Source organism: Rattus rattus, chromosome 15 (assembly GCF_011064425.1).
Source record: "Rattus rattus isolate New Zealand chromosome 15, Rrattus_CSIRO_v1, whole genome shotgun sequence".
Taxonomy (NCBI): Eukaryota; Metazoa; Chordata; class Mammalia; order Rodentia; family Muridae; genus Rattus; species Rattus rattus.
In genome coordinates this window covers 36,547,769-36,572,116 of record NC_046168.1, presented here as the reverse complement: position 1 = coordinate 36,572,116, position 24,348 = coordinate 36,547,769, and the positions used below count along the sequence as shown (strand labels likewise).

Genomic DNA, 24,348 nt, shown 5'->3' with positions numbered 1-24,348 from the left:
GAAACGGTATCCACGGCCTGCTCCTCCCCCGTCCTCCTGCCTCCTCCCTACAAATCCAGAAGATAAATGCTAAAGATTGACCTAACATTACTTACGGCAAGGAATAAGGCAAGGATTTTACTCTAGGTCAAAATGGAAAGAGATAAATGGACAAATGCCTACTCCAGGAAGAGCGAGGCAGCATGGTCAAGAAAGGTTTTGGGGGAGGGACTTGGGGTTTACACCTTGTGCCTTCCTCATGACTTTTCTTGAATGTCACCTTTTCAGAAAAGGCTATCCCTGCCTACCCTGGATGAAAGAACATACTATCTGATTTACACACTTCTGTCTTATTCTGTCATTACTTGACACTCATGTGCTGTGTGCCTTGGGTCTTTCTCTAGAATCTGAATCTCCTGTGAGCAGGTGTTCTGCCTGGCACATGATAGACACAATTTTAAAAAATCTGAAAAATAAAAAAACGAGTGAATGAATGAAACCTTTCCTTTGATCTATACGTTCATTTACTGTTTATGGTTCTCCATTAATATGGTGACACCCAGTTCAGTTTCCCCCTAGGATTTTTATAAACTTGGCAAATTTACCCCCACCCCATGACCTAGTTAACACATTGTATAGAGATGAGATTTGGCTCTAAAGATAGCCAAAGTGTGTGACTGTCTTCATTACTTTTCTTATGCTGTGAAGAGACACCATGACCAGGCAACTTAGAAAAGAGTTTATTCTGTCTTACAGTTCCCGAGGGTGGTCCATGACCATCAGAGTGGGGAATGTGGCCAGAGGCAGGCAGACACAGCTCTGGAACAGCAGCTAAGATCTCATATCTCATACACAAGCACAGGCAGACACCACAAAGCCCACCCCCAGTGACACATCTCCAACAAGGCCACAACTCCTAACACTCACACCAAGTGGGGACCGCATTCAAATCTGTGAACCTATGGCAGCCATTCTTATTCAAAGTACCATGCTGGTAAATAATAAATAAGTTCTGTGAAAACCAGCCATTATCAGTCTCACTTTTCTCATCCCATCTCCTCACAAGGCCGCCTTCGAAACTCACAAATTGTACCTAATTTGTGCTCATTTTCTAAGTTTACCAGATTAGAAAACTCCAGTTTCTAATTGTCTTAGTCACTGTTCTGTTGCTGTGAAGAGACGCCGTGACCAAGGCTACTCTGATGAAAGAGCCTTTAGTTGGAGCTGGCTTACAGCTTCAGAGTTAGTCCACGGCAGGCGTGGTGGCACACAGGCAGTCACTGGAGCAGGATGTTATGTCCTGATCTGAACAAAGAGAGGGAGCCTGTGCCTGGACGTTAGAAGCCTCAAAGCCTGCCCCAGTGATTCACTTCCTCCAACAAGGCCACGCCTACTCCAATGAGGCCACACCTTAATCCTTCTAGTTTTTTCAAATAGTATCATTCCCTGTTAAGTAAGCATTCAAATATATGAGCCTATAGGGGCCATTCTTATTCAAACCACCCCACACTGATGTATAAGCACGTTTCCAGACAGGATGTTTTTCTTTTCTTAGCTCTGAACAAAACACACTTTACTCCTGATCAAGAGGCTGCACTCAAATGAGCGAGCACACTGAGACAGGGTTTTGTGGTTTTTATTTGGTTTTTATTCTGTGGTGGTGGCTGTGTCTTTTCCCCAATGACTAGGATCCAACCTCACGGTCTAGTTCAACTGGTTAGTTCGAAAAGAATTAGTGCACAGGAAATGAAGGAAGAAGGGGAACAGGTCATGGCCCCAGGGAGAAAAGGATCATTGCTCTAGGATGTCAAATTCCTACAACAACCTTTGTTTATATAAAGGTTTTATTGGGTGTGGAGCATTAAGACATTTGCATAAAACTCTTACAAGGTGGGGAAAATAAAAAGATTAATTCTTTGTCCTAAATATGTTTTATGGTATTTGATAGAAAAGTCTCAAATTTAATATTTCTTACAAATCTCTCCTTTTTGACTATCTTTTAAACACTCTTTCAAACTCATTAAGATGAAGACTCTTTTGTTTTTTATTGGATAGTTTATATATTTACATTTCAAATGTTATCCCCTTTCCTGGTCCCCCCTTTCCCATCCCTCCTCCCCCTGCTTCTATGAGGATGCTCCCCCTCCCACCCACCCACTCCCACCTCAACACCCTGGCATTCCCCTACCCAGGGGAAACAAGGGTGAACGCTCTTTTTTTCATCCTATCTGGGAGTAAGAAGCTACAGTAAGGAGAACCTGTTTAGTAATAGTTGGCTCAGTAAACCTGAGTCGGGACCTTGGTTCAACAAATTAATTATTCCATCATTGGCACACTTTAAGGTGAGCCTCTTTCTAGGGTGAATCCTTTGCTAGGAGACTGACCTGGTGACGTTGGAATGTGAGGTCTGTACCCTGGCCAGTGATTCTATTCTGTGGATCATGAGACATTCATATTTCTTTACAGGCCTTCATATCTACTTCAACTTTCCCCCTCCCAAAAACCATCAGAATCACTTGGGACCAGATCGGAGGTCAGAGCTGCTGGACAGGGGGTTTAATTCCTGACTGGTCATTTGCCCTAAAATCTAGTCACATCTATATGGTGCAGGTCATCACTCAGAAGGCCAAGGAACCCTCCTTCAAAACAATGGGCTCAGAGCTTAGCTCAGGAGGACCACTGCTGTGTCCGAATGTGAGCATCGTATGCACAGATCTTATGGTTGTTTAAAGAAAAATCAGGAACAGAGATTTTGATATTTATTTTCCTAATTTTCTAACACTTGCTTACTCCCTAACCCTAAGAGCAGCCCTGCTCTATGCACACCCAAAATATGGGGAGTCCAGGCTCCAAGGTGTGCAGTGCTTCCTAAGCTTTCCAAACTAGAGAGGACTGCCAGGGTGCACAGTACTGGAGAGAAAAGGCAGACAGCAGGGAAAGGACTTCTCCTCGAAGAACTCGGATGTCTCCTTGGAAGTACCCAATGCGGGGAACAATGCTTCTGAGAGCCTCCAGAGGAAGACTTGTGTTTATCACAGAGACTCACACAGGGCATGGCCGACTTGGTATCTAAATTGAAGTAGCTTACTCAAAAGCTGTAAGTCTCCTCTCGCCATTTGCTTACCCTCCACACGATTTGCTCCCAAGATGTTGGCATGGCCATACGATGCTGACGCAATTTTAACGCAATTGCTGGGAAAGGTAGTGACCAAAAATTTGGGAGCTTGTGCCAAGATGCAAATTTGGAAGATGCTCAGGGTAAGACCAATAGGTGATTGCTCCTAAAATACTCAAACAGATGGGCTCAAGACATTTGCATGGAAGGTTCAGATCATTTGCTACAAAGATCGGATTAACTAAATATAGTCAGTCTACCAGGAAAGTAGCTAGCTATTCAGCACTGTTTGGACAAGGATGGAGAGCAAAGCAATGGCTTAAACATAAAATCAGAAAAGGCATCCGTGTTGTGTAGATTTTTACTGCTTTAAAACATAAAGGATTGCCCATCACATGTGAGGCCCTGTGTTTGATCACCAGTACCACAAAAAAAGAATGAGTCTATATCCCATTTATCGGGGAACGATCTTGGCCACGGAGTACAAATCATTTCCTTTGTTAATTTCTAGATATAAGGAACTGAATTGATTTTCTGTCGTATTTTTGGGAGTTGTAAAAGAAAGCAATGGGGTCCACAGGGATGGATGAGAGAGTTGGAACTTCATTCATTCCTACTAGCTCGAGGGCATATGCTAATCAATTTGAAGAATAGAGAGATGAGAGATTTGATACCTTACTTATCAATGATTATAAGCAGCTAGGGTAAGAGAGAAATTTAACTTTCTTATCAAGCAGAAAGCAGGTGAGATAGAAAGACTTATTCTGGCCATTGGATTTGCAAAGCTTTCTTGGAAGAAGTGGTAATTCAACTGAGGCGTATAAAGCGAGAAGCCCTTTCTCGGCAGGGTTAGAGGACCAGGTTAAGGGTAGACAGACATAATTTTTCTTTAGTTTTCTATCTCCTGACTTGTAAAACCCATGCATCTCATTTTTGATGAAGAAAGGACAGACTCCAAGAAGTGGGATGTGGCTAACCCAGCAGGATGTGGTATGGATGGCAGGTGTGTGAGCAATGTGCGTCTTCTTAACTTTGCTTTTGGTACAGAGGAACTTACACTCTAATAAGAAATGATGTCCCTCAGCTGTCTCTGACTGTGCACCCTGGCTTCCCAACCATGGTTTGCTCCTCTGACTCTCTCGGGGTGACACATTATAGCCCCAAGTCAGAAACGAACATGTCTTGATGCATTCCGTTAACTGTAGAGTGGTCACTGTAATTATATTGTTAGGTTGTCTTTATTATGTTGTCACAAGCGGCCTGGTTCTACCAGAAAGTGTGTAGGGACAATCGGTCCCGGTCTACAAGCTGGCTTAGTACTAAACTTCACTTTAGTAGGCTGGATTTAGAATTTGCTATTGATTTTCTAAATGTTATATGAATATAAATATTTACCAGGTTTCAGGGCCTCTGGCAAGTGACAGGGCTTGACTTGGAAAACCGTAGCCATCATAGAGCTACTCAGAGGGTTCTTCTCCACATTCCGGAAGAAGATGGTTTTGACTCATCAGTGGAAAGACTACACAAGCTCGACTGTGACAGCTCTAAGAAAAACTAGAGTTTCCCAATTCAAATAGTAAATAAGGAAAGATTTGCTTAATTTGAAAAAATAGCTCACTACAGTCAGTTTTGCATAAGTGATTGGAAGACATTTTCATTTCATTTCAATCCTATATGTAGGAGTTAGGCCTTCTTTGAATTGTGCCTGGAAAAGGCTTACTTTTTACTCTCCTAGCTGCATTATCAAAACTGAGTACTAACAGGCCCCCTCTTGAAAACATTGTGGATTCCAAGCATGAGTCAACATCTCTATTTCCATAAGACTTTGAAAGGGGGTGCTATCCACAGAGTCTTGTTTCTGAGACGATTCTGTTGTCAACACATGTCTCTTTGGGATTTTAGGCCTAGTATTGTAGGAGCGTACCCCAGAGCAGTGTGGAACCTTTCAATCTCCAAGACTACAGTCCTGGTGACTCCGATGCAGTCAGTGTAGCAATTACCAAACTACTCCCACACACTTCTGATACCAGTGGCCCAGGACACAGAATTCCATCCTAGATACTTGTTACCTCTCTCCTTCCCCTGCCAAACACTGCCTGAGAACTTAGAAATCCAGTAGCAAGCATTTTTAAGGCCTCGACAAGAACACAGCTACTGTTTGCATCCCCCTCCTTTAAAACTCATACTTTGGCTTCTGGTTTTTAGAAATGCCAAGAAATAGTTCTTTAATGCTTCACTGGCCCATAGGAAGTCTCTGTGTCAGCTCTGGAATATTTCTGTAAGGCGAGATCTACTTTTCTTTTGAGGCTAGGCACCTTTGGAGAAGCCTTCAACTCTAGCCTCCGTCCATCATCTCATCCAAAAAGATACTGCTGCTCACTCTGTTCTCATTCTTCTCAACTCTTTGACTGCTGTTGCTCGTTCCACAGTCCTCCTATGGAACTTCCGTGGCACATCCCACCCTTGTTCCCATCATCCCTCCTGTTCCCGCCATCCCTCCCTGTTCCCATCATCCCTCCGTGTTCCCGCCATCCTCCCGTGTTCCCTGGCCATCCTTCCTGCAGTTACTGTCAACCCTCCGTGTTCTGCCATCCCTCCCTGTTCCCGCCATCCCACCGTGTTCCCATCATCCTCCTCATTCCATCATCCCTCCTGTGTTCCCCGCCATCCTCCGTGTCCTCCCGTGTTCCCCATCATCCCTCCCTGTGTTCCATCATCCTCCCCTGTTCCCGCCATCCCACCTGTGTTCCCATCATCCCTCCCCAGATTCCCATCATCCCTCTCGTGTTCCCATCATCCCTCCCATGTTCCCGTCATCCCTCCCGTGTTCCCATCATCCCACCTAGATTCCCATCATCCGTCCCGTGTTAGTGTGAGTACCCGGAGAAAAGAGAGATTGCTACCTTTGAAAGCACATTACAAACACTCAACACAAGTTTCTGTCGAATGGTATATTACATCTGTTAATATTCTTTATTCTCCCTTCACTTATGCCTGAGCCATTCTGTACCAGAACGTCACCTTACAGCGAGCTAGCAGTTAATAATGGGGATGATAATTACTTACACGAACTCACCTGACTACCTGACAGCAAATGCACTTCATGTGGATTATTTTTATTTAAACTCCATTTGCAGATAAAGAAACTGAGGCCCAGAGGAAATAGGTAATGTCCAGTCTCAAGGGCCCTCAGGGACGATGCAGCTTCTGACCCACCAGAAGCTATGCCTGCATAGTATTGCCTCTCTTTGCCCACAGCCTGCCCTGCCCACCTGGCCCACCCCTATTAACAGTGATCTACTCTGAATCCACTTGTTAGCCAATTAATTATCTTCATTAATTTTAATCTACAAATTTGTTCCTGGAACCTGTTTGAAATGTGGTTGGAAAACCTAATAAGCAAAATTAATGATATAATAATATTTTACTGTGTGGATATTTGAGCATCTCTAAAGGGAACCTTGGTATATGTTCCTTCAAGAGCTATTCAACTAGACTCATCCCCACACCACCATTATGATTTCTCTTAACTTCTTTTAAAAAAAGAAAAATTAGTATTTTTGTTTGGAAGAAAACCTGGTCAACAAGTTTACAGGATTCTCAAGAAATGTCTTATAAATATATGAGTAAATCCTTACTTAGTTTTGCTCCTTTATTATTCATGTAGGAATAATTTACCTGAGGCAGTTACAACTCTCTTGTCATGGGGTAATTACCAGCAGCCCCTGTGCAAAGGTTTTCCGTTTGGACAATAAATTATGTGATAATCTTAGTCACAGTACGTGGTCCTCCTTTTACACATTTCATCAGAGACTGAAGACCTCCTTGCCTCCCCTCACCACCTATAAAGGACTCCTACGACTGCTGTTGTGGTAGCAGGCAGCAAAGGTGAATGTCCTCGTCACACCGTCATTTTACGTCAGTTACAGAACACGTCATGCTCCCTACCGACACTCAGACCCACACGCCGTAGTCTAGGTATGGTGGTGCACACTCATAATCTTAGTGCTTAGGAGGGTCCTGAGTAGCAGGCCAGCCCGAGCTGTCACCCAGTGAAACCCTGTCTCAGGATCAAAGAGGAGAGGTGGGGGATCTCTAAGACTTCTTCACATAGCTCAGGAGCCATTCAGATATTTGCTTCTCTATGCAGGAGCAGATCTATGCATAGCTCTGAAAGGATGCCAAAACTCTTGCAACAGTTGTTGCCTCTCGAAGAAGAGTTGAGACCAGAGCTGTGCAGAGAGGGAGGCCGAGCTGAGGGACTTTCACTTGATTGTTCAGTCTTGTTCATTGTTTGTTTTTAGGTTAAACTCCTTATCTTAAGACTGACCGGGGACATCCTGAAAACACAAGCCAGACCTTCTCCTCTCCTTTGCTCTCCCTTTCCTTAGAGAGACTTCATTAGGTTCTACTCAGGGGTTTTCAATATAAAACATTATTTATTTTTTATTGGTTATTTTATTTACATTTCAAATGTCCCCTTCCCAGTTTCCACACTGTAAACTCCTCATCCCCCTCCCTCTATGAGGGTGCTCCCCCACCTACCCACCCACTCACTACCGCCTCACCACCATAGCATCCCCCTATGCTGGGGCATCAAGCCTCCACAGGACCAAGGGCCTCCCCTCTCATTGATGCCAGACAATGCCATCCTCTGCTATGTATGCAGCTGGAGCCATGGATCCCACCATGTGTACTCTTTGGTTGATGGTTTAGCATAAAACATTTCTAAAACTCATATATCCGAGTCTTTTAGAGAACAGATTACATGGGACATGAGTGCGTTCAAATTCATCTCTATCCCTCACTGACTGTGCAGCCTCTTGGAAGTAACTCGATTTCAGCGGTGCTCCATCAGAGAAAACTAAATTTCCCTCTAGAGGCTTTGTGTCCACTTCCCCTTCTCAGGGCTGGGAGTTTTATCCGGTTTGAACCTATGTGAGCCTTGTGCATGCTGCCACAATCTCGGAGTTCATATTCGTGCGCATCAGTCCTTCCGTGTCTGGAAAATTGTTTCCTTGGAGTCCTCCGCCAGCTCTGGCTCTCACTGTCTTTCTGCCTCCTCTTCCTCACAGATCCCTGAGCCTTACGAAAGGTGTTTGATAAAAGCTGTCAACCACACTCCGGGACGGGCACTGTGCCCAGGAGCAGTTGACCAATGCAAAAGGAACTCCATGGTTTTGAATGTGCTTTTGTTTTGATATACGTATGTCTTGTTGGTTTTTTGTTTGTTGTTTGTTTTGATGTTTTGGTTTTTCTTTTTTCTTTAGAAAGAGAGAGAAAACACAAAGTATGGTAGATGGGGAAATGAGAAAGATCTGGGAGGAGTTGAGTGAGGGAAAGGAATATAACCAAAATATAGTGTCTAAGTAAGCAACTCGGTTTTTTTCCTGAGCCTCAGAGACCTGACTTGGAAATATGTGTAGTAATAGTCTTCCTGCTAGGACTGGTGTAAAACTTCAATGAGATAATGCAAGTTCCAGGGACAGTATAGTAAGAATTGTTAAAACGACGGCTGTCCACTTAACATTCTAGCACGGTAGAGAGAGAGGCCCCCTAGCTCTTGGTAGATTGTCCCACACCCAGACGTATAAGGATAGCACAAAATGTAATGAGGTATTATAAAAAAAAAAGCAAAAAAACAAAGAAGAGGCCATGAAATTCGGAAGTAAGGGTGATTAAAAGACATTGGATAAAATTCTCAAAGAATTAACAAAACTATTGTTTAATAGTGGCTACTATTAGTATTGCCTCGTTTTCGTATCTCTACTGTGGTTATTACCTACGATGATGTAATGGTTTCTTATGGCTATATATATCTTGCCCTGACTTTGGGTAGCCATAAAATATAATTGTTTCTCTAACTTTTGTCCTAACATTTATGAAACTGACATTCTTTGAGATCCAACCATACTGCTTCATCTAAACACCACCAAATTTTCCTCCACTTCTGGAGCCAATAGGGATGTCTCTTTGGAGTTTATGCCAGCAATGAGGCAATAAAACGCTGGAATGATCCCTAGAGAATGTTGAGGGGAAGGGGCAGAGGTGGGTCTGATAATAGGACATTAAAAGAGTTGAAACAATTGGTATTGTCTTTTGTCTACTTGTGTTCATATTGGTGTATCTGGTTACATGTTCATGTGTGTGTGTGTGTGTGTGTGTGTGTGTGTGTGTGTGTGTGTGTGTGTGTGTGTGCAAGTACACATGCACATGTAGACACCTGTGTGGAGTCCAGAGGTCATCTTGAAGTGTCACTGTCAGGGATGCTGTCCACCTCATTTGAGACAGGATCTATCACTGGTCTAGAACTTTCCAAGTGTACTATTCTGGCTAGCCAGCCAGCCTTAGGGCCTCTTTGTCTCTCTTTCTCCCATGCTGGGGTTACAGAGGCATGCTACCACACATGGCCTTTTTACATGGATCCTGGGAATCGGATGCAGGTCCTTATGCTTTGCTTATTAAACTGTCTCTCTGGTTTGACATGTTCAAAATCATCACAAAGTTCAGCCTGTGAAAAAGGCACATGGTTAACCTCAACAATCATGAACAGGTTCGGTGTCAATGCCACAAAACAGCCTGTTATACAGACAAAGCCTTCTTCTTTATGCTGTCTTTGGCCCCATCTTGTCTCTTCTACAAGTTATCAAATAGAAGAGAGGAAGAGAAATCACCACAGAGGGCACAGTGTATTGAACCGGTTTCTCTGTTCAAGCGACCTCTGCCTCTGAAGTTCCTAGTCACACCAAGAAGGGTGGCTGAAGTCAGGCTTCACTTGTAGAGTTATTCAGGGGCGTAGCACACTGCCCTCAGCTTCAAACTCTGTAACTCAGTAGGTCTGGAAATGTGCCCCTACACACATGCACATGCACACGCACGCACGCACTCATGCATACACACAACTTATCGGACAGGAAAACTGAATTTTAAAGAAATTAAATTGCTCCCTCCACGTTGGCCCCTTTGTTTCGCTGCACTGGCTTCCTGTTCCCTATGTCTCTGATTCTCTGAGGCCTTGGAAGGCAGGTCTGGAGGGTGATGCCACGCAGTGTGGCTTTCACTGTGGCTTTAGTTTCGGTTCACTTCCTTTTCGAGATGCCCCTATTGCACAGCTTTGCATGCATGTTGCAAACCGTGTCTCCTCTTGTCCTTGTGTGGTAGGCATTCTTTCTGTTCTCAGAGGACCCGTTTCCTCAGGCAAAAGGCCTTTCCACTACCTACAGCTGAATCTGTTGCCAAGAGAGATCGAAATCCTTCAGAAATTAAAATTTTCTTTCCGAAGGATTTAAATGTTCCTTATATCTCAGTGTGATCATGGAAAAGGAAATCTGAGTTGGTATTGGTACACTGCATGAGGTCTCTGTTTCCACACAACCATCTGGTACTTTGCATGTCTCCGTTTCACAGCACTAACAGAAGGAGTTGATTGATTTTGACCGAATGTAATCCATCACTAGAGTACTGAGGGACACATGCAGCTTGATGTGTTATGTTCTCTATACCAGTCTGCAGAGGAATTTTTCCGTGTGGCAGTTCCATGTGGTCCCTGTTTATTAATCTTTAGAACGACCCTGGGAGGTTGAATCAATAGTGTCGATTCCCCGGTGAGGAACCAGTCCTCGCAATACCCCTGCAGTAGCTGAGCCCGAGCTCAGCCGTTCCTTAGTTGCAGTGTTTGTTAAGGTAGTCTGTGCTTTTCCAGGAGGCTGGGAAGGAACGCCACAGTAATGGCCCACTAGTACACAGACTTAATACTGCAGCCTTTTCACTTTAAATATTTTCGCTAAGAAAAAGCTCCAATATGTATTATTGGAAGGTATAATTTTCAGGTAATTTCATGACTCTCACATAAACACAAGCTTTCTCTCAAGTTTTGAAGATTTTTCTTATCTGAATGAGAAAACAGGGCAAACTGTTAACACTTTACCCATAGGACCGTCCTAAGATATGCGAACAAGGATCACAGGACATTCCACTGGGAAAATTTTGTTCGCCCCTCTATAAGCAAGAGCCATTTTTCACCCTATCAGTTTTCAAGCTATTCACCAAATTGTGAAGTAGTGAGAGATGAAAGTGGTCTGGAAGGCTTGATGGAAGTCCTAGTCCCTGCTAAGACTGTGCCCGGTGACAGACAGGAGGCATTCCAATGGCACCCTTTTCTCTAGTGTGCATCCTATATACGGCCTTTTAAAGGAACACTTATGCTTCTGGATTACATGGGAGACGTGCGATGTATGGCTTGCCCTTGTGTCTGCGGTGGTATATGTTACTAAGTTTGAGCCACTTGGCACCAAGAGAATACATTCGTGCCACTGTGCATTTGAGGGTCAAGCTAAGGATCCAGGCTTTATCCATTCTCCCAAGATAGCAATCTCTGGAATGGCCTCTTCCACCCGAAGACATAAATACAGTTTGTGTTAAGGTGCCTCACGCGTGTCCTCTCTCCAACGATGTTACTTCTGACCTTTTCAGGCCTGCAGTCCTTACTATTCGTATATAGATATGCAGCTCCTCCCGGCCACAGCCTTCCCCCCAGCCCCTGCCTCTCCCCTTGCCTCCTTTCTTTTCCCCTTATTTTCATTTCTTCTCTGTCCTGCTGATTTCCTCCTTCAGGTTTTTCAGTGTGGAGACTGCTGTCTGGGAACACAACCAACCCTTCTCTCTGGGAACACCACCAGATCCCAGAGTAGGGATGTTTCCTTCTTTCTCTCTCTCCCTCTCACTCCCTCCTCCTTCTTTTTCTTCTTTCTCCTCCTCCCCCCCTCTCTGTCCCTCCTCCTTCCTCTTCTTCCTTTCCTTCCCCCTCCCCTGCCCCTCCTTCTTTTCCTCCTCCTTCCTCCTCCTTGTTTTTAAAGGTTTTTTTTTGAAACAGGGTTTCTCATTAACAGTCCTGGCTGCCCTGGAGTTTGCTTTGTAGACCAGGCTGGCTTTGAACTCATAGAGATCTGCCTGCCTCTGCCTCCCAAGTGCTGGGACCACAGGCATGCACCACCATCACCCAGGTTTCCGCCCCTTTTCTTTTCTTTTTTTTTTCAGAGCTGAGGACTGAACCCAGGGCCTTGCACTTGCTAGGCAAGCGCTCTACCACTGAGCTAAATCCCCAACCCCTCTGCCCCTTTTCTTATACCCTCAAACTGCCTTTTCCCACCTAAGTCATTTACATTTGAAACTATTCAAATATAAGATAGCTAAGGTTTCGCACTGTTTGTTTAAAGAACATTTGAGAATTCAGCCCAGTGGCTAGACATGGTCTCTGAATGTCTTTCTTCCATCCTTCCTCATTCTGGGTCCACTGGATGGAATTTAACTGGGCAATAAATTGTAATAACATGTGTGTCGATGGTCAGCATTCAAAAGTAGCAAGTATAAGAAGCCTACCGAGTGAAAAGATTATGTGTTTGTTGATAAATATGTGAAGTGACTCGAGTCCCTCAGTGCATGCATAGTATTAGCAATTGTGGGGCATTCTTATTAATTTTTAGAAAACTACGCTCTTCACTCACTGATAGTACCAAAAGGCTTTTCCTCTGTTTTCTTCTAAGCATGGTTTGTTTTCTTGCACACACGGATCAGAATATTTTTACCATCAATATTTATCTCCAGCTTTATGATTGTTGGTGGTAAAACCAGGAATCCCTAAATATTAGTTTGTTTTACAGAAAACACTGCTGAGGTGGACTGTTCCATTCAGTCCTGGAGAAGGAGGGAGGTGAGCAGACATAAAGTTAACAGTCGTTCTCCTCAAAACTAGGAATGGAATAGGACCTCACACATGCTGGATATGAGGTCAGGATTTTTTTTCTTCTGCCAACAATTTCCATGTCTGTTTCCAAGGCAAATGAATCTTAATTGTAAACAGCTGATCAATATTCTCAATATTGTCTCCTTGGAGAACATCTTTGCGCCTCTCAATTGTATCCAGGAATATGTCTTAGACTCTGTCTCTCTGTGTCTGTGTCTGTGTCTGTCTATCTGTCTGTGTTCTCTCTCTCTCTCTCTCTCCCTCTCTCTCTCTCTCTCTCTCTCTCTCTCTCTGTTTAAACAACAGACTAAGCCAGAAGCAGAGGGTGGGCCAGTGTGGCTAATCATCCACTGCAGTTCAAGTCAGAAATATTAGACCTTGCTTATACTCAAAATATCTGTATTGTTGTCTCCTGCTATATACAATAAATCTTTGTATACAATAAATCTTTCCTCTTTAAACTAATTTGCTGATGGTAAGAAAAAAACCACTTTCTGAAGTATGCTTACATGGGGGAGAAAAATCCCACATGTTTAGTGAGTTAAAACAAGTGTCTGTTTCTCTAGGTTTTAAAATAAGCAAAGAGAAACACCCAAATGTGTGTTTTAAACTTGCATTTTTTCAGGCCAAAACGTTTCCCTTGAGTAGTACTTAAGCATGGCGAGGAGATGGGAGAAGCCGGTGCCTGGCCAAGCCCAGGGTGTGACACAAATAGACAGGTGGGGAATTTTTGGAGAGCTTAGGAACCCCAGGGAGAGATGGTAACAACTAGGCAAATAGCTGGGAAGTGTGATAGTTAGCAAAGAACTTAAATAGAACCTCATTTTCTCAAGCAACGTCTTAAATGCCCTGGCTGCAGTGCGAGAGGACATTGGAAAGGGGCTGGACTGGATGACATCTGCAGAGATGGAGGGAATTGCGTACGATTTAGAAATGGACAAATGGGGAAATGGGGGGAAATGGTTTGGTAATGGGCTGAGGGAGAGGATGAGATGGTGTATGGTTCCCAGGTCTCCGACTTGAGCAACGGCCAAGAGAGATGCTATTAATCGAGGTGATAAATAGTGGACAGGGAGTATTTTTGTAGCATGGGCTAAACAAGGATTCAGTTAGGGGCCCGTGTGTCTGCGATGCCTGCAGAATTTCAAAAGAAAGCTGTCTTAAATGTTTTTGCAAAGTGAGTGTGGAAAAGAAGTCAAGGCTGGGTACTGTGGGAGTTGTTGGCACATGGATGCTCTCTGAAGCCATGGAGATGATATCACACAGGGGTGAGACTAGACAGAACGAGAAAAACTAGGTCCCGGATTAGCTCGAAGATGTGCCAGGCCTTTAAGAGAGCCCACAGACCTGACAAGGAGCCCGAGCAGGCGGGGCAGCGGCAGCGAGGCAGCGGCAGTTAGTGTCCGAGAAAGAAAACCGTCATAGTTTATGATCCCAGACCACACATCCCTGGCAGTCAGCTGTCAGCCACAACCCTTGCTGGCTCAAAGCTCGCTGAAAAACAAACCCACTGAATGCTTGTCTGCCTTGTGGAGAGGGTGCAGGACGCACTGAATTGATCTAAAGAGTAAATTGGAAGAGTCACGTGGAAGTTCTGGGAAGACAGGGAAAGCCTCAGAGATCAACTTCCTCGTCTGGGTTATGACTTGGCTACAGTAAATGAGGGATGATCGTGCTCAGTCTGCAGTGGATGGCTTCCCCTCCCCAGCCGGAAGCTAAAATGCTGTGCTGTAGAGTTCTTGCTTCTCTCTGTGTTTGAAATGAAACAGGATGTTGAGATTTAATGAGAAAAGAAGCTTGGTGAGCTACAGAGATGCAGGTTCAGCCTTGAGAAGTTAGCATGAATGAGTCTGAACCAACCTCGGGCCCTGTCTCTCTGACTATATCTGTCTCTGCCTGTCTCTGTCTCTCTGATTTCAGTATTTCCCAACAAACTGTGTTTATCTGAGAAACATGACTGTAGGTTCTAGATGGGCTCTTTGTAGGTGCCAATCTCTAAATGGTGAAAAGCAGAATCTTTATATAAAATAAGTTGGTGACATCTAAGTGATCTGTTATGTATGTGAGAACGACAGTGTATCTCTTCCTGTAGAAACCGGATTTGTTTATTGGTTAAGGTCTGTATTTGGAGAGAGTCCTTGGCCATAAGGCAGCAATATTAACTGCTGGGGTACTGTGTGTGTGTGTGTGTGTGTGTGTGTGTAGGATTTCATAGTGTGAATTAACACTCTTTAGCACATCAATGAAGAGACAGGAATACATTACTATTAAACTGCAAGTGGTTTAAAAGCTTGGAAACCCTCCAGAAGTTGGTCTCTTCCCACAACTTTTCACTTTCCTTTTCTCTCTTAAAATGCATTTCGGTTCTTCTTCTGCAGTCTCACTTCGTGTTTCTGTAACTCATTATCAACAGTTGGGAGGGCACGATTTCTAGTTCTACCCGGACATCCTCTCAGTCCATGCACAGCACTATATGTCCGTAGGTGAGTTCTACACGCTAGGAACCATTCTGCAATAACCTATACGAGACCACAAACCTGCTTTGGATTCAGATTTTAAATGTAATGTGGATCCTCTTTGTCTCCACCTGACATCTAGCATGAAACTTGCTCATATATGACCTCCTAGCCTGGGTTTCGTAGTTCTGCTATTTTGCTTCCTACTGATGCTAGCTTTTGTCCAAACAAGAGATCACTTTATGTCACCAGTGCCTTGAGCTATCTACCTTCATCACTAAGTGGTTATACGCCAACTGCTCTAAGTTTTCTGGAATGTACAGAGAGAACAGAAATTTCTGGATACTCAAAGTACTGCAGTTCTGAAACCCTCAGCCAGGGGAAGAAGAAAAAGGGGAATCCTAGACAAGCAGTCATATTGCAGCCAGCACATAGAAGGGGTAATCCTGAGAGAGCGGAGCTGATGGTGGTTTGTTGAGAGTTTGCACTGCTGGGCTCTAAACTAGAAGCATTTCGTATGTCATTAATCTGTAATTTATGCAATTCTTCTGCGTGCATTGAACATCTGCCAAATTAAGTCACGAGCATTCCAGAAGTCGACTCTGGGGGCCAGCTTTTCCAGAGGCTGTTTTGCATGTAGCGTGTTTCATTGGCTCACTTTAAACTTATTTCCTCAAAACTTAAAAAGCAAGAGTGGACCAGGAACAGCAGCTGACAGTGAGGTCTCTCTGGAGTGTAACCTTCCAGAAGCTGACATCTGAGAGTGAAATTCAAAGTGGGTGGGATGGCTGGGAGAGCGATGACCGAAGGCTTAGGCACTTAGGCTTTCTGTAGCTGGTTCACAAGACAGGGCTGTCCTTGGGGTTCGCTGGAGTAAATATGCTATCGTACTCTGTGTTGTAGCCTTGTTACATATCCTACTTTCATTCAAATGAGTTTAAGTTGTGTAGTTTGCAACTGCCTAGAAGATAGGTATAGAGTTGACTTAAACTTTTAAATATTCATATAATTAAGCTAAATAAAAAAGGCATAAAAGTTTGCCGCCTCGTGAGACATAGTATTTCATCTTTAAATTTATTTTTATTTATATGACTGTGCATACATCTGTGTGAGCACATGCTACATGTATGCAAGTACTCAGAAGAGGATGTCAGATCGCCATAGAGCTGGAGTTACAGACAGTTGTGAACCTGCCATCATGGGCGCTGGGTTCTAAAGGTCCTCTACCAGAGCAGCAAGCGCTCTTAACCTCCGAGCTATCGCCCCAACCACCGAAACATAATATTTTCAAATCAAAGGTTATTTTCAAGGAAGGTATCAACTTTAATGGCTATATGAACAGTATATCAGTAATTGGGAAACAAACTGTAAATAGTGAAGGAATGAGGGGAAGGAAGGACTAATACTTGGAGGTTTGTCTGGTTTTGTTTTACTTGCTGTTAACTGATCTTTTGTTCTTTCTACTCTGTCGTTTTATTCTCTAGTGGCTACAGATGTCTTTAATTCCAAAAACCTGGCCGTTCAGGCACAAAAGAAGATCCTGGGTAAAATGGTATCCAAATCCATCGCCACCACCCTGATCGATGACACCAGCAGCGAGGTCCTGGATGAGCTGTACAGGGTGACCAAGGAGTACACCCAGAACAAGAAGGAGGCAGAGAAGGTCATCAAGAACCTCATCAAGACGGTCATCAAGCTGGCCGTTCTCCACAGGAACAATCAGTTCAACCAAGACGAGCTGGCCTTGATGGAGAAGTTCAAGAGAAAGGTGCATCAGCTGGCCATGACGGTGGTGAGCTTTCACCAGGTAGAGTACACCTTTGACCGCAACGTGCTGTCCAGGCTGCTGAACGAGTGCCGAGAGCTCCTGCATGACATCATTCAGCGCCACCTTACCGCCAAGTCTCACGGACGGGTTAATAACGTCTTTGATCATTTTTCAGATTGTGATTTTTTGGCTGCCTTGTATAATCCCTTTGGAAAATTTAAACCTCACTTACAGAAACTTTGTGACGGCATCAACAAAATGTTGGATGAAGAGAACATATGAGCTCGTGAGAGAAGACCGTGACCAGCAGCGATTTTTGTGACGTGGAGCACTGCTGACTCATAAAGGGAAGACGGAGAATCTTTTAGAGATCGCATGTTTTTCAGAAAGGCTTGGCCCCATACAGCCTGTTGTTGTTGGACATTCATAGTAGAACTCCTGTGTGGCTTGTTGTATTTGAAAGAAAGAAAAAAAGCATATTGCTAAAAAATCTGGCTGAAAACACCTTAATGAATGGCAGGATGTGGGAAAAATGGATGGTTGGTCATTCAGGTGTCAAGTGATACAAAGACAGATGAGTGTGGCCCCAAGCGCTGGCACTTGCTGTGTTTTAGGGGAATCGGATTGGTGGCACATTGGATATTTCTAATATGTATTAAAGCTGTGTATCTTGACTCACCTTTATCCTTTGCTATGTCTGCGTATCTCTCTTAAAATGCCAAGAACCTCTCTTTGCTATCATCGATCCTTTTGAAACAATTTTGCTTCTTTAGTTACAGGTTGTCATTGACCTTTAGGAATTAGATCTGAGGGGTTGGGGATTTAGCTCAGTGGTAGAGCGCTCAAGGCCCTGGGTTCGGTCCCCAGCTCCGAAAAAAAGAAAAAAAAAAAAAGGAATTAAATCTGAGGCAGTCAAACTGAATGCTCAGGAAAGCAGAAAACTGCATCTGAAATCATGACCGTGGAAATGAGCAATCTTAACATCGTGAGCAATGTCCATTGCAAGTGTGCTTTTGAAGCTGAGTTCTACTTTTTAGTACCATCAGTGAGACTTAGAGTCTCAAAACCAGTGGCATGGCATTGCCTTGAAATACTTGCTTAGGGCCTAACTTTGATGTCATCTTGAACAGATGCTCACATGTTCCTGTATTAACATCCATTTTACCCATAGGAAGAATAAATTCCTAGATTGGCTTTGCTATTGAGACAACATGTAAGTAGCATTTCAGAAATAAAAAGAAAAACTTCTTGAGTTTAAAGATGAACTCATCAGGTTGATTTAGGGGGGGGAAGGATAAAAAGGATGTTGCGAAGTAATGTAAGAAAGATACGTGCATTTCAGTGTGAATGGGGATTGATGAATAAAAGACGCCATTTTTTATTTAATGCCTGGGATTTCGATTGTGTTATTTGCTATTTTGAGGAATGGACTGGTGTCCACATCTGTCTTCAGCGCTTGGTGTGCCATGTCTGTATAATTTCTGGTGTGTTGATAATGAAGTAAACCCTTGCTTATTGTGTAAAAGAACTAGAAGCCATCTGGGAAGCAACAGACCCAGCCACTGACACTAAATATTGTCATTGCCACCGAGCCTATCGTTTGTCTACCGCAAGAATATTGACAGTGAAATAAAGATCCACCAGCAGCGATCCCACGGGTGAAAATCCAGAAGTTAAGACCTGCTTTGACCCATCACAGATTGGGAGGAAGTGGTCAGGTTTCTCTGAGACCCAGCTTTTTCAGTAAAGATAAACAGCAATGCTTGTGTGATGTCAAATCCTGATTTGAGCTGGAAGTATATATAAGTCTTCCCTCCTGGAGCCTCTGGATGGTTCCTAGAGGTTATTACACTAAAGTAATGGCTGCATTGCTGATGATTGGACTTCATAGCTGCTAAATGGCTCATAAACGAGCACAGCAGCCTTCCTGAACCAACATCAGGGAAGCTAAGAGTGTGAGCTCATGGGAGCCACTGATCTGACTCACTCTCTGCTCTACCAGAGAAAAACATGCAGCAAAAGCACAGATAGTGAAGCATCTCAAGAATTTTTACCTCAGGATATGACCCAATAAATCTGAAGACCTTGGGGGAAATTTAGAGACGTCTGCACACATTTGAGTCATACTAATGGGCCTGCATTGCAACACAATGTACATGCAGACAGTGGTAGCATCTCTTAGTTTCATATGCCAGTGTCCTAGTTAGGGTTATTATTGCCGTGATAAAACACCATGACCAAAAACCAAGTTGAAAAGGAAAGGGTTTATTCTTACAGTTCCATATAAAAGTTCATCAAAAGCAGTAAGGGTAGTAACTCAAACAAGCCAGGAACCTGGAGGCAGGAGCTAATAAAGAGGCCATGGAGGAATGCTTCTGACTGGCTTGCTCCCCGTGGTTTGCTCAGCCTGCTTTCTTGTGGAATCTAGGACCACCAGCCCAGGGGTGGCCCCATCCACAGCGGTCTTGAGTTCTACTCCATGAATCACTAATTATGAAAAAGCCCTACAGGCTTGCCTATAGCCCAATCTTATGGAAGCATTTTCTCAATTGAGGCACTCCCTAATCTCTGATGACTGTAGCTTGTGTCAAATTGATATAAAACTAACCAACATACTCAGGAAGGCATAAAAAAAGAAGAATCTGTGGAAAGTTAGTTCTAGAACACCCTGTAGATGTCAAACACTGCTTATAGGAAATGGCATGCAGTATTTGTATCTAGCCTGCCTGTGTATCTTCCTATATTTACAAGTCTCAAGACTTGTAACTTAGAACACATAATACAATGCGATTGCTGATTTGGGGGAAAGGGTTGTTTTGTTTATGGAATAACCACAAGAAAAAATTGTGTGGTGTTCAATGTAAATTTTTAAAATATTTACCTATTTGTGCATGTGTGTGAGCATTGCCTGTGGAAGTAAGAGACCAACTTGGAGGAGTTGATTCTCTCTTCCCACCAAGTGGGTTCTGGGAGTGAGAACTCATGGTCAGGTAGCTGTAGCAGCAGGACCCTTACTTGCTGAGCTGTGTTGCTAGCCCCTACAAACACATTTTTAAAAAGATTTATTTATTTTAGTTCAATGAGCACACTGTATCTTCAGACACACCAGAAGAGAGCAACAGATCCCATTACAGATGGTTGTGAGCCACCGTATGGTTGCTGGGAATTGAACTCAGGACCTCTGGAAGAGCAATCAGTGTTCTTAACCACTGAGCCATCTCTCCAGCCCCCAAACACATTTTTTTAAATATTTTTTTAACTTACTTACACAGAGCCCACCAACATGGAAGACTTAACTGTATACTGAAGCAGGGAGTGTGCTACCATTTTTAGGAATCGTCTGAAAACCATTATCTTGTTGGTCTTTTGTTTGAAAAATATGCATTTCCAGGTCAGTTAAAATGTCATGATTAGCAAGGTATTTCCTGATGCATGTAGGTTCCCTCTTTGTATGAGTAGCAGGCTAATTTCTGATGTGACTATGCTCTCTCCTGTTTTACATGGCTTTTGGCAGGAAGGGCTGGAACTGGAAAGAATTTGAACAAGCTTAGGGTAGATAATTCTGAGCCAAGCTAATGCTATTTGAGATCTTATATGTCTTTGTTTTCTCTCTCCCCTCTCCCCTCTCCCCCTCACCTCTCCCTTCTCTTCCCTCTCCCTCTTTCCCACAAAGTCTGATTTTGTAAACCAGTCTGGCCTCAAAATCATGATATTCCTGCCTCAGCTTCCCAAGTGCTAGCATTATACATGTTACTACTGTATGTGTTCTTAGCCTTTTTCTTCTAAATGATGTCTTTTTAGATTTCATTTTCAAACGAAATATGTTAGGAATACGCTGGTAGTTTTTCTGAAAAAAGTATGAGCTATATAATAAGTAAATGATAACCCATATTGGCAATTAACATTTATAATATGGCTTTCATATGCCAGTCATACTCACACAATAACCCCTCCAAAATCTTCATTACTTTGCAAATGAGGAAACAGAGGCAAGGGAAATCCAGTTTTTCTTAAGGTCACAATTAAGGATCACAGTTATACTATCAGTTCAGTGTGCCCTCGCCTGTATTTAAATGTAGCATGTCTAAAAGCAATAATAAGTGTATTGTCTCAGAGAAGAGGTTTTTATGCCTCAGAAAAAAACTTTCAAGTAATGCCCTTTTTAGACCAAATTTAAATCACTGCAGGTCTGACCTATTCTCAAAGATCTGGGTCTAATATACAAAGGCATTTTCAATGTTACAGCATGGGTTCTAATTTGAAGGCATGGTGTGGCTCAGATTTCTGTCTCTTGTGCCTCGACTCAAGGTGCTCACAATTAAGTTGGGGCTCATAAGGGGAGGCGCCCCTCCCCAGACAGCCTTTGGAGGAGGCATAGCACTCTGCCCTCACTAAGGCGGTCCCCCATTGTGTGCCAAGGAGAAGTATGGCATCCGTTCAAAGTGTCAACTTTATTTCCAGGTTTGGAGGTAGAAAACTGTTTTAGACAACTAAGATTAAGAACATACTCTTGTGTTTTTCTGATTGTTAGACTTGTGTGTACAACTCAGTTTGTGACAAAGAAAAGCACTTATGAGAAACCTTAATGGCATAGAAATGTCCCTGTTGCAGGGTCTCATTCGTGATTTCTCTGGAAAGCTCCCCACCCCACTCTGTTAATACACTTGTCAAACGAAAACCTACAAAACTTAATCTTCTGATAGGTTCCTGAGCTCACCCACCCCACCCCATGGTTAAGATGATACTTTTTATTGCTTGAACTTGACAGGTTGGGTTTTTTTGTTTGTTTATTTGTTTGTTTCCACCAAGAGTTTTAAATGCCCCTAGAGATGTTTGATGGGTTATCTATGAGCTAAGTTATAATTGAACAAACCCACCTTGAAAAACAGATAAATGAAAGGTCAGCACAGTCTGAAATATTTGTAGGGGAAATATTTGTAGGGCTGACATATTTGTAGGGGAAGTTAAGGCTTATCCAGTCGCCAGAAAATTAAAATATTCTAATGGAACAGCACGTTGGCAGGAATAATAGTGTTTAAATATTGTTGTCAGGCTTGAACCTCCACACATGCATTTTCTGAATTAGTCGAACTTATCATTGATAAATTACACACCTGAGCAGAAACCTCTAAATAACTTAAACCCAAGGCAGTTTTAGAACTCTTATTTGACAGATAAAATTTTATCTTAGCTCTGACGCAGTTTCATTTTCTGTAATTCAAGTAACAACTACAAAGCTGTCTTTATAAAGATCATATATCAAACTTAGGGACTGGAGAGATGACTCAGGGTTTGAGAGTATATACTGCTTTTACAGAGAACCTGACTTCAGCCCTCAGCTCACGGTGGCCTGTGATTCCAGCTCCAGGGGGAAAAAATACCTCTGGCCTCCACTGGCACCAGTATTCGTGTATATACACCCACATAAACATATGCACATCCATTTAAAAATAAATCTTAAAAACAACAACAACAACAACAAAAAGCAAGCCCATGCGCTAAGGTGGGAAGTCTCAGGACTTTGGGAACTAGAGGCAGTAATAGCAGGAGTTCGAACACATAATGAATTCATGGTTCATGGCCTGCCTGGACTGTGAGGCTCTCTCTGCTTGAAAAGAAGAAAAAGAAAAGAAACCTTTATACAACTCCCTAATGAAAACACTGAAACAGTAATCAGAAAAAATGAGTCAGCTTTTGCTTCTGACATGGTACAATAGGAAAATCTATGCTTATAATTAATTACACATTACCATCTCCACCAAGTGTTGAACAGCTATGTCTCTTTTACTCTGGTGTCCTTGGGGACACTTATGTATGGCCCAGAACCAAGGGGACCTTTTTACCTCAGGGAAACTCTTGAAAGAGAAACACTGTGTAAGACTCTTCTCTGTCTTGCCTAAGAAGCATTCGTTCACTCAGTGTGAGGCTTGAGGTCCAGGTCATGGGCTCTGTCTCTGCTACATGCTGACTGCAGAGCAGGAGAGGAGGTGGACATGCCAGGCAGCAGTCCCAGCTGCGGAGGAAAGCGTCTGTGCTTTGGAAAATTCTCTGCACATGCAGAGAACCCAACTCTGTTTTCACCAAAGTTCCACGCGATCTTTGTACGATCAGGCAGCCAGTGAATCACCCCTCGTCCTTCCTGGGTAACAGAATTCTGCCCTCTCTACGCTCTGCTGCATAATTCTGGTTTTGACTTGGGAAAATAAAATGACTGATCAGGCACTCACAGTCCAATCTTCACACAAGGGGAAAATACTTGAATTGGGGCCAGCGAGATGGCTTAGCAGCTAAATCAGTGGTTCTCACCCTTCCTAATGCTTGACCCTTTGACACAGTTCCTCATATTGTGCTGACCCTCAGCCATAAAATTATTTTCGTTGCTACTCCATAACTGAAATTTTGCTACTGTTATGAATTGTAAATATCTGATATGCAGGATACCTGATATGTGACCCCCCCCAAGGGGGTCACGATGCAAAATTGAGAACCACTGAGCTAAATGCACTTGTAGCCAAGCCTGAAGGCCTGTGTTTGGACCCTGGAAGCTACATGGTAAAAGGAGGAACTGGCTCTCACAAGTTGTTCTCTGACCCCCAGAAAATACGTGCACACAAACAATTTTTTTTAGTTTAATATCTGATTTTTTTAGGTGTTTTGATTCACAAAGTCAACTAAGACAATAAATTTCTCTGCACTTTGACTCTTCCATTTAAGAGCTTTCGGACAGCTAAGTCATCTAAGCCTGCCTAGTGTGGCATCTGAACGTGAGGCAGGGAAGTAAGGGATAAATGTGTTTATTGTCACATCACAGGGGATAATTGATAGTTTACCAGACGTGCTACTCTCATTATCTAGAAACAGGCTTTTTATTCACTCAGTCAGCACTGCCATTTCTCTATGCTGAAGGGCAGCCTCCTTGCCTGCTGCTGTCTTCTAAGACCACTTGTTTTCTGAAGGATAAATTCTCTCAGATCCCTGGGTAGAAATCACTGCCTCACTGCGTTTACCTAACCAGGGACCCCACTTTCACAACCGGGCAGTGACACCTTTACCTCGCTAAAACATTCGCTGAAGAACAGACGCTGAAATTCAAGGGTAGACACAGCCATGGTGTTTTCAAAGAGTGTGTCAGGACTTTGGCATCTCTTCCTCCTGGGAAGGCACTGGAGGGCGACCAGGTAGAACCTGTCAGGGAACAGCGCATACGCTGAGGCCGAGAGCAAACATTTCCTGCTCCTGGCGTGCCAAGGAGCTTTCTCCCTATGCCTCTAGAGCTTGTATAGACTCA

The 24,348-nt window shown here is 43.3% G+C and overlaps 1 protein-coding gene across 3 annotated transcripts in view; it reads left to right on the top strand.

Annotated features, from left to right (window-relative positions):
- Positions 1-18,446, top strand: part of Tnfaip8 (TNF alpha induced protein 8) — a 113,997-nt gene extending 95,551 nt beyond the window's left edge. For all 3 annotated transcript variants that reach the window (XM_032885858.1, XM_032885857.1, XM_032885856.1), the window contains exon 2: positions 16,777-18,446. In XM_032885858.1, the coding sequence (XP_032741749.1) occupies positions 16,777-17,342 (566 nt within the window). In that variant the 3' untranslated portion in view covers positions 17,343-18,446. The remainder of the gene's footprint in view (positions 1-16,776) is intronic.
- Positions 18,447-24,348: the final 5,902 nt, after the last annotated feature.